The 13,473-nt window shown below is 38.3% G+C and overlaps 3 protein-coding genes across 8 annotated transcripts in view; 1 reads left to right on the forward strand and 2 right to left on the reverse strand.

Moving 5' to 3' along the window:
• Positions 1-596: 596 nt before the first annotated feature.
• On the reverse strand, positions 597-2,073 carry LOC141903136 (very long chain fatty acid elongase 5-like). 2 transcript variants are annotated; one of them, XM_074791114.1, is made up of 4 exons: positions 2,032-2,073; positions 1,888-1,935; positions 1,643-1,794; positions 597-1,393 (listed from the first exon to the last, which is right to left on the reverse strand). In XM_074791114.1, exons 3-4 carry the CDS (start codon positions 1,781-1,783, stop codon positions 845-847), a joined length of 690 nt encoding a protein of 229 aa, XP_074647215.1. In that variant the 5' UTR covers positions 1,784-1,794; positions 1,888-1,935; positions 2,032-2,073; the 3' UTR covers positions 597-844. The 2 variants fall into 2 exon arrangements, with proteins under 2 accessions (XP_074647215.1, XP_074647213.1); XM_074791112.1 differs by having other exon boundaries at positions 1,888-2,042.
• Positions 1,603-13,473, forward strand: part of LOC141903135 (FAD-dependent oxidoreductase domain-containing protein 2-like) — a 46,549-nt gene continuing 34,678 nt past the window's right edge. The window contains exon 1 of one of the 3 annotated variants that reach the window (XM_074791111.1): positions 1,603-1,718. The gene's annotated coding sequence lies outside the window, so the exon portion shown is untranslated. Of the gene's footprint in view, positions 1,719-7,133; positions 7,229-9,876; positions 9,997-13,473 lie in introns of those variants that run through there. The other 2 variants (XM_074791110.1, XM_074791109.1) reach the window with 2 other exon arrangements.
• LOC141903634 (uncharacterized) lies at positions 3,304-6,501 on the reverse strand. Of its 3 annotated transcripts, XR_012619085.1 has the most exons (6): positions 6,390-6,501; positions 6,195-6,293; positions 5,444-5,599; positions 5,037-5,231; positions 4,333-4,907; positions 3,304-4,057 (listed from the first exon to the last, which is right to left on the reverse strand). XR_012619085.1 is itself a non-coding variant. In XM_074791839.1 (5 exons), the coding sequence occupies exons 1-5, from the start codon at positions 6,490-6,492 to the stop codon at positions 4,489-4,491; spliced, it is 972 nt and encodes a 323-aa protein (XP_074647940.1). In that variant the 5' UTR covers positions 6,493-6,501; the 3' UTR covers positions 3,304-4,488. The 3 variants fall into 3 exon arrangements, 2 of the variants coding, with proteins under 2 accessions (XP_074647940.1, XP_074647941.1); XM_074791839.1 differs by having other exon boundaries at positions 3,304-4,907; XM_074791840.1 differs by lacking the exon at positions 6,195-6,293 and having other exon boundaries at positions 3,304-4,907; positions 6,390-6,495.

Genomic DNA, 13,473 nt, shown 5'->3' on the forward strand with positions numbered 1-13,473 from the left:
GAAATCAATTCTAGCCTAATGAAAACATTTCTCTTAACGAACACTTCTTAATAAGAAGCTAAAATTTCAACCTGTTAGGATCTTAAGAAGAGGATTGGAGGAACTAGGTCACGTGACGTCACAAACTACAAAGTGACGTCACAGCATGTCATCATTTATTTCAATAGAATTCAAAATACTCGACAAAATTGCATAGGACAAACAAGGCAAGGAGAACGAGACACCTGTAAAAAGATCCTATGTGTAAAGATCATGCATAGAGAGAGAGCATCCTCCCTAGTGCTATTGCTGATTAGACTGGTTGCCGGTCTCTACCGGAGTTCAAGTGGCTACCTTAAGTTCAAGTAGTATTGACGGTCAAGACATGGACAATATACACATGTCGACTCTAATAGGTATAAATTCGATTAAATAATAAATGAGTTATCAGTGATAACTGTTACTGATATCTCGTTACGAATTGATAACCGATAAAATCCATCAAAACATCATTTTGCCCTGAGAGTCAGAGAAAATATTTAAACTGTTTAGATCCATATCAAAACCAGGAAAACGTAACGTACAGGAAACAACAACGATGAAAGGTTCTGCATTAAATGAATATATTGAGCAACGTTTCGGCTTTAAATAGCCATCATCAGGCGAATGTTAGCCAGTACATGTATACAGATTTCTGACGTATATTCGTTTTACACCTCGATCTAACGAAATGCCATAGACACCTGGGACAAAAGGCTGTTTAATGTTTGAATAGTTGCAATATGATACAAATTATCGCTACGATGTAGCAAACCCTAAATAAAAGAAATATCATATATACCATTGTACTTCGTTTAATCAATTATTAAATATTTTTCTTCTTGTGGTAAGCCTGATAGTAGAAATTTCCGAATAATGCCGTCATGCTCATACCGTATATTATCGAATAGATACAAAAGCCGTGGCTCGTATAGCCTTTTATTGAAAAAAGAAATCCGATCAGAAACTGGATAATCTGTATTTGCGTCATTTGTTTTTTCCACGGTGGTTGATAGCCCATAGCGCAAAGTCCGTAATACAAATAAAGCACCACGTGTACGAAAGAATTCAAAGCCAGGAAAATAGCCATCGCCGACCAGGGCGTGAAGTGGTAACAATAGTCAGACAGAAGCAACATCGACGAATGGTGGTAGATGTGTAAAAACGTTAGTTGCCTTTCTCGATGGCGTAAAATCATAAAAATCGTGTCCAAAAGTTCGATCCGTTTGCACACCATGTACCAGAAGTAGACATTTTGTAGCACCGGAGAAGTTTCCATCTTAAAGAAAGACTGAGTCTCTACTAATCCGATTGCAAATCCGTATAACGTATACAGACTGAGAGCGCTGCATCCGAAATTGTAAACCATGAGTACCTGAAGAAAGGAACGGGTTTTCAAATAAAATGACATATGAAAATTCCTCTTTTTTGTTTTCATTTTTGTGTTCAGAAGATTGCATCGAACATGCATGGCCTCTTCTGGGTATGAAAATACGTATATAGTATGCTCAAAGAAGTGAGAATATTATCTCTATAAGGTCTGAATACCAGTCGTTGTTACTACGGTTCCGTGGAACGACGGCTAGGTACTAGACTAGCTATGACCGGCAGGCTACTTACTTACCGAACGACATTCTCTCGGTCTAGAAATTTTCTTCCAATATCGAGCTAGATAAACCACAATGAGATAAGTAATGAAGGTAGGAAACGTCTCTAATCGTACCACCGCCGACAAGAATTTGTGCAACCCGGTCAACGATACCATTTCAGCAGATCCTAAATAGAAACCCATTCACTTTCCGTTGATGTTATGGAACGAAAAATCTAACAATTGTCTATCCAAAATACATACAGATAGAAGTTACGTACCTTGATGCTTCTTCAGAATTACATAAAGCCGTTCAATAATTCGATATCCTAATATAAATAGATGTGCACAACAATTTGTTTGCGATGATATTAAACTATCTATCTACCAGTATGGACTGTATATTTCTACAACACAGAACTTACGCGTGTGTTAAATCAAGAACGCCCGTGGCACCGGCGACGTCGCGCTGTGTGTTTAAACCTGTTTTTGAAATAAGAATAAAGACACGAACGCATATCATTAGATGACAACCACAGCTAAAGGTCACGTTTTATCACAGTGAGTAATGTACAGATTGAATCGTGAACGCGTCGAGATGAGATATATATTATATATATATTATTATATTATAGCGAATAACGAAAAATGATGTTTAAATTGCGATGGTTTTATCATTTTTCAATGCGATTACCATCGAAGCAGCGCCCGATATGTACCGGTACTTTTGGCGAACATCAAATATGTAATAGATATTTACAAATAAATGCAAACACCACTCTGAAGATTTACGGTGTAAAGGTTGAGATCTTAATCAATGTAAAAACAATCCAATGAATGATTGCGTGACCCGCCGGTTTAGAGCACCACAGGCCACATTGACCACGTCCGAAGTTATGATAGCCGGACTGTACTGGCCATTTATTTTCCAACCGGCCAACCTACTGATGGTCCCTTTGACGCCCTGCGGGATGATTAGGCAAGCAAAACTTTCCCACTTTTTGTTTATTCATATTTTGAAACATTTCATGGTGAATGGTGCAATTTGACACCATTTGTGCCGATGTTTTCAGTGAAAATTATGACATCCGAGCCGTGGCGCCAGGATGAGGTGTTGATAGTTTTAATGAGATGATTAGGAAGCGTAGCAGGTCATTTTTCAAACATTTGTCATCATAATTTACAATTTGTCATGGTTCTGGTTCTTGACACAGATTGGGAAAAAGTCAAATAGTTTTGATTGGGAAAATGACCGTTTACCGGATACATATGCGCCCTAGCGGAATGGCTGAGATACATTAACTTAGGAGCAATCATCTCGATGATTGCTCGTAGCATACGGTGTATATAATAGTAAAGTCACAACACTACTGTGATTAGGCAGCTAACATTCTTATTTCATCTTCTTAGAGATAGGCTATTTACACGAAAAAGCCCCTTATAAAAAATTTTTGGAAGGCATTTGAGGGGGTGGCTAGCCACCCTATTCACCCCCCTAGATCCGCCTCTGGAGTGGTTGATGGTCCCTTTATGTCAGTGATTCGACAGCCCGCAAGAGACTCGCATGCCAGTGTAGGCAAACGACCGTGGGACTTCGAATTCTAGTTTTTCTTCGCCTCCAAATCAGTCGTTGCGTCCGTGAAAAATCCTCTAATTTTGAAAATACTGCACTAAAACAATCAATACGTAATTCCAAAATCATTATTGGCTATTTATTTTTCCATACATTTTTAAACAGTTTTGGTTGCAATGCAATACAGAACCGTATGGTGCTGCCACAACGGGCTGAGTACAATCCTTTCTTTCACGATCACCAACTATCCGGGAACCGTGAATTAATTATTCCGGTAGAATCAATTCAAGCAACCAAGGTCGTTGAGCCGAACAAAAAATTTCAAATCCAAACTCCGGCGCTTTTTCTTAAGAAAGTGTGGAAATACTTTATTGCGCAGGTATATTGCTTGGAAATGATGGGACTGATAGTTGGCCCACTAATAAATGTACGAATGAATTAGTCATCCACAATACAAATTGAAAAAGCGGTCAATCGACTCAATGTTGTCGAAAGACGAGTGACAACTTTCCTTGACGCTTAGGCTTAATTAATTCTCGCCGGCCGTTCCTAGCATGCCTAGCTAAAACTTAGTGTATTCTGAATGCGCGTCTGCTTGTCCTCCACCAGGCACCTTCGACACGTTCTGTAACCATCTATTTATATACACAGCGATAGGGCCTACTGGTGTTATCCGTGCACTAATGTGACAAGTCAAGTCCCTTTGATTCACCACAGGCATGAAATCACTGGATGGAACAAACCGTAGTAGATAGGAGAAGATATCAAATCTTGCTGGAACATTACCTCAAATTCGATATCTATTATGGATGTGGATATTTCGCCGATGCAGCATTATTTTAGTAAATGCAAATTTTCCAACATCTAGATAAGTTATACTGAAAAAAAATGAAATTATTTTAGGCCTATTAGGTTCAGGAATGGGTTTCGATAGGGGCCTCGGGAGGGTCTAGAGGGTTAGGGTCCATTTTACAACTAGGTAGAGATAGGGTTAGGATTAGATTTAGTGCTATATGTAGTTAAAAGATTTGAACAGTTTCAACAAGTGGTTTTAGTTGGGAGATGCTGGCCCGGTTCGAATACTGCTTTATCCGCTCTTATTTTCGCTTACTCTGTTCCTCACACCTCCCTTAAATTACTCAAAGTGTCGTACCTCAGTGAGCTCGCGCGACGTAAAGTAGCCAATCAGAATGATTTGTCAGCAAAATAGCATTACCAGGAATAATGTTGCGTCGGCAAAATATCACCTGCCCCAATTTATCATTCGAAATTATTAATCGATGAAGCAAAAACAAAAGCATTAGATATGCTACATCAGTGGTCTTGTTTGTGATTTCCAGTAATCCTCTATATTTGAATCGAGAGCGGTTTCTGCGAGCTGTTTAGCCCTTTCCGGCGTGAAGCCTACAATCGCTGTACCACGAGTTATCACATCCCGTTCTGAAGCCAGTTCAGCAATCCTCCGCGCCAGTGCCGCTGGTGCCACATGATAATACTTCCCAAATGAACAGATAAAGTCTTTCATTGCCAGACCAGTTTCTGAATAAATACTTTCGACGTTGCAGGCAATTTCAATGGCTCCTTTATTTGAGAACGCCATAGACTGCACACCAGGGAGACCTCCATTACTAGAACCTCGTATTGCTCGAGCAATTTGTTTACCGAACTCTAGATCTTTCGTATCGATTGTTACGTTACAGTTCATTACATAGGGAAAGCTTCCAATACCTAGAAAAATAAAGAGTATTGCTGTAGACCTATATTTTTGTAAATGTTTCTTTTTAGGGTCAACTCTTCAAATAAGTTATTAGGCCTGAAAAAACCTGATAGTTATCATTGTAGTATATTTTCTCTTACCCGTCAGACCATATCTAGCTCCGGGACTGGGTCCGATATCTCGTTTCAGCTGACTGTAGTCTATTCCGTGTTTTCCTTGAAACCAGTTAACTTGCTTTCGTCTTTGGACCAAGCTACGTTTTTCGGGCCGATCCGCATAACCAAATAGGAATGAAGCAGAACCTGGTACCGAGGTTGCCAAATCTGTTGCCAACTCTGAAGTAAAACATGTAAACGTTGTATTGATTTGAATTCTGATAATTGTGAATAGTTCTATATTCCTTCACCTTTGCGTATGTTTCATATCGTCTTACAGGAAAAATTGATTAATAATAAGGCATGGAAAGAAGTTCTCGTGAAGTTTTGTATTTGGAACGGAAATTTTTTTGTCATGAAAGCTTAATATTCAGATAATGACGAGAACTCACCTCTTGCGATAGTTGCACACTCTTCTAATGTCACGTTTTCTGATATAGGATGGAATGGTACGAGGTCGACAGCTCCGAGTCGTGGATGACCCCCGCTGTGATTGGAGAGATCAATCAGTTCATACGCTCGTATACAACATGCTTTCACACTCGATGCTGCAATATCGTACGTACATTTCTATCATATAACATTTGAAATTCCAGGAGAGGGATCCAGACAAGGTGCACGTGTTGCTATTTTCCCGTGCCCTTTTGAAACTAGAATAGCAATATTTTTCAGGGAATTCTTCCCACCCGCCACTAATAAGGCAGCAGTTGGCAGTGCAAGATTTAGCTTATGTCCCTCAAGTGCCTTGAAATTGTATTAAAATGCATTGAAATTTAACTGTATTTTCTAGACCCTTGTTTTGGCTTGTCCTTTTCATCTCTTTGTGCACCTGTCAAAGTCTACCCGTGGATCTGCCTCTGAATTTTAAGTTGGTCAGCGTATAACTGTAATTGATATGGATAAAACGCGAGCACTACATGATCTTAACTTCATAAACTTAAAGCCTTTATTCCTTCACTCTTTCAATGCATTTTAATCATACTGTATGTTAAGTAATATATTTGATTTAGTCTAGATCCCTCCTTCCTTTGTAATATAAAGCTGATCTCTTGGCTAGTTGTTATGCTAGGTGACCTATTACAATTCAAAGAATTTGCCTATTGAATTCTGAGGTACAAGCTGCCTATTTGGTGACTGCCTTACCTATGTATCTTAGAGGTGCAACTATAGTGATGACAGAACGGTTATAAACAATATCTGAGAAAATATTCAACACGCTGCATTTTATCGGTTTCTCTCCAGCTGAAAATATAAACGTATACTTCGCATTGTTTGAGTAGGATTTTGTGGTATATACGTTATGTATGACAAGCGAAACATAGGTTGATATGTACTTACCATTGATAGATAAAGCCGCTTTAGTAATTTCTTGTATCACGTCGGATCTTTTGGCCTCTGAAACATTTAATAGACATGCCACAAGTTTTCTTTGAATAGACATGGTGGACGAATGGACTCTTAACTGTCTACTTCATAATGTGCTGACATCTGGTGGTGTAGTGAAGAATCTACAAATAGTTGTCATCATAGTTCTTAGATAGGCGTGCCAAATAAAACAAACTCGGTCCCTGGTATTCAATGACTGGATATGAAAGTGGTTAGATTAAAATTGTAGCTTTAGATGAAAAAATGCTATTCATGTGATCCGACTAGGCAAATGTCCATTATTATTTAACAAAATAAAAAAATAAAGACACAAATCCCGGGGGGGGGGGGGGGGCTTTAAAGTTCATCAGACCATTGCTGAAAGCCTTGCCTGTTCACGATTCTGTATTTGATGGAATTTTTTACTTTAGCCGTTAATGCTTTACATTGGCCCATATTTTAAAGCACGCTAGTCGTATAGATAGTCGTGAGAACGTGTCGTCTAGAGGAAGTCTCTATAAATGAGGTCATATATTCATATCTAGGACTGATACTATCGTCGTATCGAGATCATTATGGATCAATTCTCTTACATAGAAAACTCAGTTAAATTCAATGTACTCTGATTGAATTGGGTCTGCAAAGTGATAGTGGCTTAATGCGGATGTTTTGTTTAGGAATGCGAATGACGTTTCACAGAAACTATAGGGGATTTCCGTTTGTATCCTGTTGTGCATTTAGAACTAGAAATGCATGTACTGTAATGCACAGTATCATAAATGCGGTTTAAACATTGTTTTCTAAAACTGGTGGTAAGTAAAGTATTGCTAACACACTATACTATATTATATCATATATCTAATGCTATTCGATCGAGGAACAGTTTGTTCTAATATCACTAGTCAGATGATATTCACAGCCTCGATTAGCCGCTAGCTGCTGCAGCTGTCTTGTGTCCGTGTGGCGAAAATTGGCGGAATTAAATTTATGTCGTCGTTACATCGATGTCCAGATGAGACTTGGCCACTCAATTAAGATGGCAGATCACCAACGGCATGTAAAATGAATAACGTCAATATTTGAAGTTGTGAACATGTAGTTGTCTATTTTGATATTTGGTCCCTCGACTTGTGTTTTGAATTGTTAAATGACTTCGAATCCTATTCGGGATCGTGTTCCCTTTCTCTGCGGTGTTTAGATGTAATTGCAGACGTGTCATACGACGAATGACCGAACTAATGACAGCCGTTTGCTCATACAGTCGATATTATTAAAGCCCTAAGTAACGGATTGACTTTCATTTTGCTGCGCAAACACAGTCAATATCCTGTACTTTCTGCGATAACTGAGAAGTGAAAGTGCGGAGTTGCTGCATGATTTCCTGCCTCCATCCGTAGACATCCTGTAGTGTCGTCGCGCATGACAAAACCTTCTCCCATCATAAATTTGAGTTCCGTTGATTTTTGTGAGAGTCTTTTACTCATTAGGTTCCTGCACTGTCCATTAGTGGAGTTAGATTCCTGTTATATCAGTCGGTGGTTAGTTAACAGTTCGTCCACTTAGTCTGAGATTATGCCGGTTGTTAGGGCTATATTTACCGTGTGGTTGTAGCCCATTTACAGCCCTTACCGATATCAGTGAGTATCGCGACAACCGCGAGATTTCTGTTTATCATTTTCAACGGAGCTGAATTTTTTCTATCACGTTTAATGAAGAATAATGATAAAAGTGTTTATTTCATACAAGTACAGACTAGGAGAGAATCCATATTCACCTGGAGAAAATGTAATTTACCATCTGAATAATAATATTACAATCTGAAGGACATACAACCAGGGACTTAACAGATACTAGAATAATTGATAAGGTCTTTTATCTCATATTTATCTCAATTTTTGCGAACATTTCAAACTTCAACTGGATTTTTAAAGTTAATCGCCACATTCTACAAATTGAATGTTGAGTGGTTTGAAATCTATTTCTATAATTGAACTATTGGTGATCGGGGTGTGAATATTTTTGAGCCGGTGGTCGATACTAATTTTCTGCTCACTTATGCCCGATCAGGTAGTAAATTAACTGTTTCTATATTTATCACGTCGAGCTACACGACATTCGGAACAATTGGCAATGTGTTCGGAATCGGTACGTAGGTGGCACAGTTTGTGTCACTCTATACGTCCCTGCGGATGAAAACTGAGCCCGTGTTTCATACGGAGACAAGTGCACAAACGTTCCATTACTGTTAATCTTGGTGTTGTTAATTTGGTCACGGAAGCTCAGATTGGTACAGCCGATCGCCGTATAGATATGATGATAATATATCAGTACTACCGCTGCGAGTAAATGACTTGAACCCGAGTCTCCTGTTCATCTTCGCTCATTTCCGCTCGTGTGAAGAGAATTTTAAGGAATTATAAGAATTTTAAATTTTGATCGGAGCAGGCCTTTTTATATTACTGCAAATTGTCAACTGTCTCTACTTCTTTTAAATCCTAATCTGAAAATTTGCCACGAGTGGTTATATGTGTATATATAGTTTCTATTAGATGATTGTTATGATGTTGTTATTTTCCACACCTGTGGCTCTGCGTAGAGAAATCTCTTTCCATTCATTTTTATACGGCGATTATGGGAGTCTTTAGCGGATACAAAGCGTACCGCGATTATTATTGATACTTTCTACATCGAATGCGCCGCTTGGCAATATTTCTGAACGTATAGAAACTGATTCTGAAACACCTGTGAAACATTATTCAAATTAATGTATAACCCTATATTGAAAATCCGAATAATGTTTAAGCGTACCTATATGTAAAATATATGAATATGATCCTCGGTCGTCTGATATAGATAAATGATGTTATAGAGCTTTGAAAATATTTTTCTGTGCATCCGTAAATTCAGCTTCCCGATAGTTTTTTATGATCAACGGTTCAGCGATTTATTGAAAAATTGGATGTCATCTCCGTTAATAATGTCGTTGACGCCAGAGAGCTCAACAGGGCGCTGATAGATGACTGGATCGTTCAAAATCTACGGTTATAAATCTTGTCGCCGGGTGTCAGTGATTCCTCTCCGAGGAAAACTGATCGATGTTATCATAAATCGGGGTCGAAGGGCTGAAAATCTATATCTATTCGCGATATCTCGTATCAGCGAGCAGGCGGGCGACTCGACTTGAATTCAGCTACGAAATGAAACTTCAAACGAAAGAAAGTTTTGAATGAAATAATTTCAATCGAAAATGTCAATTTTTTGAACATAATTCATCGTTTTTCAATACTGAGCTCATTTATAGAATTTCTCGGCTTATGTAACCGCGTCGAGGGCGGTTATGCAAGCCGAATAGTTCCGATTTGAACCAGTAGATGTCGCTAGTGCGATTGTCAACTGAACTTGGCGGAACGTGGCCAATCATTGTCAGGGAGTGTTGGCCATTAATACAAAACGCGGCATGCATTTCACTGTAATCCTATCATTGCTTACTACTAGCAGTTGTGTAAAGCTCATTCATTTAAGCAGAACTCCTTAACTGGAATCGTGTCAACCGGGATTCGAATTCAAGTTATTTCACACGGTAAGCATATTTGGTTTTCTCGTTATATCAGGGGTAAGCTACGTTGCTGATGCTGCGTAGGTTGCTTATCCCTGTTCTAGTCTGTTGCGCGCTGCTTTCTTTGACAAAAACGATCATATTTTGACGGTTGTTTTTAGTAATGACAAACTTATATGTAATTTTTCATTTAAGGAGTTATTCGATGAAAATGATTTTACAGATTATTTTGAAAAGTTTTTGCCGAAAAAGTTTTGAAAATTATCGATATTTCTAATTCCTTAAATGGACATAAGCGCATTTCAGAACTTATGACGAAGAATAAAATCACCGAAACATCTTAAATGCACTTTTGGTTAGTCGTAGAAAATATTGAAATCAATTTGAAAAAAAAAACTTGATTATAGTTTTTCTCTATGTTTATAATAATTATTATTGGATTTTGCTTGTCTGTGCTTGAATTTATTTATTACCGTGTCTCGTCTCAACAAAGCGTTCTTGTATATAGAGAATGACAGGGACACTAATCACTCAAGGTTGATCAAAACAAGTAAACCGGTAAATTGACTTGTACAATGTATATGACATAGGACATGATTTACATAAAAACGGCTACTTTTTGTGTTAATTTCTTCTTTGAATTAATGACCCTATTTCGTCTAGATTCGATATAATATTCTGGTAACAAATTGAATTGATTCTTTCGCCGTCTTCAGGACTCGGCGCAGCAGGTGAAATTTTCCTTTACAAAAAAAGATTCTCCAGAAGTCGTTGAATGAATAGTTTCTCCGAGGTTTTTCTCTCAAAGTTGAGTTGTTCGCGTGCGTAAGGCTGGAGAAAATTAATCTTTTGAAATGACGTTTTCGATGAGGTTTCTTCGCGTAAGAAGATCGTGAAGGTTGCACGAGACTCGTACATGTTTTTTTCTATTCAATTAAACGCAAAAGTGAAAACTTACCAGAAATCGTTCCAATTTTGTTGATCGTTTCGAATTATGTTAATTGAAATTTTAGAATTTTTGTCAGCCCCATTGAGTTTCCTACTGAATAGTGTGTATAATGTATACCTAGGATGTGTTTGATTTTTTTCAATTTGAAGTTCTAGTTATATGTAGTTAAAACCCTTCACAACGCCTCCGGTATTTTCATTTTAGTTCATGAAGAAGTTTGTTAAAGGTTAAATTCTGCAATTCGCAGAAGAGTAAAACATTTAAAAGTTATGTAACTAAATTCAGCCTATTTTTCACCGACCTATGAATTCAGTTAAACACGTAGATGTATCAGTGTTCTTTCGTTGAATGCTAGTGGAAATCTTTCACTTGTAAATTTCCTTTTAAAAAGCTTGACATTAATGCGGCACCAGTTTGGTCCCCTCTATAACGTCGTCATCGTCGTTCGGTGCTAGCAAACGTTCACCCTCCGTATCGAACCAATTCTCGTCGTTTCCATGGTAATTTTTATCCACAAATTTGTTGGCAAAATTCTCACACGCCGTTGATGACAATCAGTTATGACAACAAACGTTAATTTTCAGGTAACTTCTGTAAACGTTGACACCGGTGCATGGGTTTTATATCAACTATAGACCTCGATATGGTTGTCTTTCACCTCGATAACATAAACTACTTCAAATTCAGGATATAGGTTCACAGTTAAAACGTACCAGCTTCATGAGCAGCTTCGTTTTCCTTTAAATCAATTATGAAATCACCTTATTGTATACTATAATATATCGTTTAGTGTAAAAAGTAGAAAATCTTTAAAAAAGTGTCAGTTATCCTTTAAATCATTCGTCTTCGCTATGAATAAAGAATTATTAATAGCTGCTTTGTCTTAATAAACGCTCAGCGAAACGACGTTGTATTTTTTGATCAGCTAATTTGTCATTTGAAGCTCGATAACTATGAGATTTAACGTTGATATGTACTGCAGTTGTCATTGATCAGTATTGTATATAGATATGAGGTTCAATGATGAAAAAGCGTGTAGGAAATATATATTAAGTGTCCGATGGTGAGAGGCGGTTGATAGATTTCGAATGTCCGCCTGATGTCTACCATCAATATAGGATTATCCCGTTCTGGGCATCATTGATAACTTCGTTCGATCTTCCCGCAAATAAATCTTTTCCTGGTTTTTTTTTGTTATAAGGCGTTATAGCGGCTGCGGCGATGACGCAAATATTTCCGTCATCGCCGGTAATATTGTCGAAATCGCCTGTTTTAAACGCTAGCGACTAAAACCTTAAAGAGCTTTATCTGATAACAAAATGTGTTATAACGCGATGTTAACTTTGATAATATTACGTGGTATACAACAGACAAGAGAGACTATAGCTGGCTGTTCATTTCACATCGGTTCGTTCCCATGCATGCTTCGGATAACGCTTAGTTTTTTTATTACATAGTTGATGAATTATTGGCACAATGCGTTCAAAATGACCGCTGTAGATCGGTGAAAATTGATGGGAAATGTCAATTTGAAATTGGTTTTGCGTCGGCCCGAGACTAACGTTATTGGTCCCCGGTCGATTTGAAAAGTCATTTTTATTCGCTCGATTGATACGAGAAAATCGATTCGATTTGGTCGGCGCGGGCGGGTGGGAGACGGGTCAATTCGATGGATTTCTTTACATTCGTATATTTGTCACCATGGTAACTTAAGATCTAGAAGTCGAGGAGTTGACGAGATGTTGTGAGATCAAACTTATCTCTCCTCGTCGTCGTCATCATAAAAAATATCATCATCATCATCGAGCATTGACTCGAGCGATGCCGAGCGGTGCGGTTATTCATCGATTCATGTCGACGATGGTCAATCTGAGCTAATCCGGTCGTCTCGACGACGGAGCGAGTAAGTCGCATTAACGTACGTAGCTCTGAGAATGTTCCGATGTCTCGTATCTCGTGCGTTGTGGTCACAGGGTGGAATCTCTTATCAGCAAATCAGGGAATTGTATTTTCTTCTCTTCACAGATGTCCCTGGCAAACTATGAATGCTGTAGCCCCCTAGTGCACAACTCCTCAATTTATCTTCTGATTGGGTCAAACAGGCACAGGCATTCTTTGGCAACTTTGTGAACAAATTCGTCCATGGCTGTACATGTGATCACGGCTATATGTATGATCACGGCTATATCAAGCGCACATTTCATATTTTGATCGATGTAAATAGTTTGAAGTTGTAGTTTAACCTTAGAATTGTCTTAAAAAGATGATCCGAACTCCGTTTTAAAAAGCTACATGATGATAATAAATGGAACGACACGTTTTTCTGATATTAGTGTCGTGAGTTGTGTATTAATTACTGTTATTATGAATTGTGAATTAATCGGTGATGAGAGGAACTCCCACGCACCACCATCTCGCCATCATCGTGCACCATCGTCTCACCATCATCGTGCAGCATCAGTCACGATTCTACTCTCATTATAACCATGGTGATTGTCTATTGTTTCATCATTCATTGATTTCGTTAGTTATGTTATTTTGAGTTTGGCGCG

This window comes from Tubulanus polymorphus, chromosome 4 (assembly GCF_964204645.1).
Source record: "Tubulanus polymorphus chromosome 4, tnTubPoly1.2, whole genome shotgun sequence".
Lineage (NCBI taxonomy): Eukaryota > Metazoa > Nemertea > Palaeonemertea > Tubulaniformes > Tubulanidae > Tubulanus > Tubulanus polymorphus.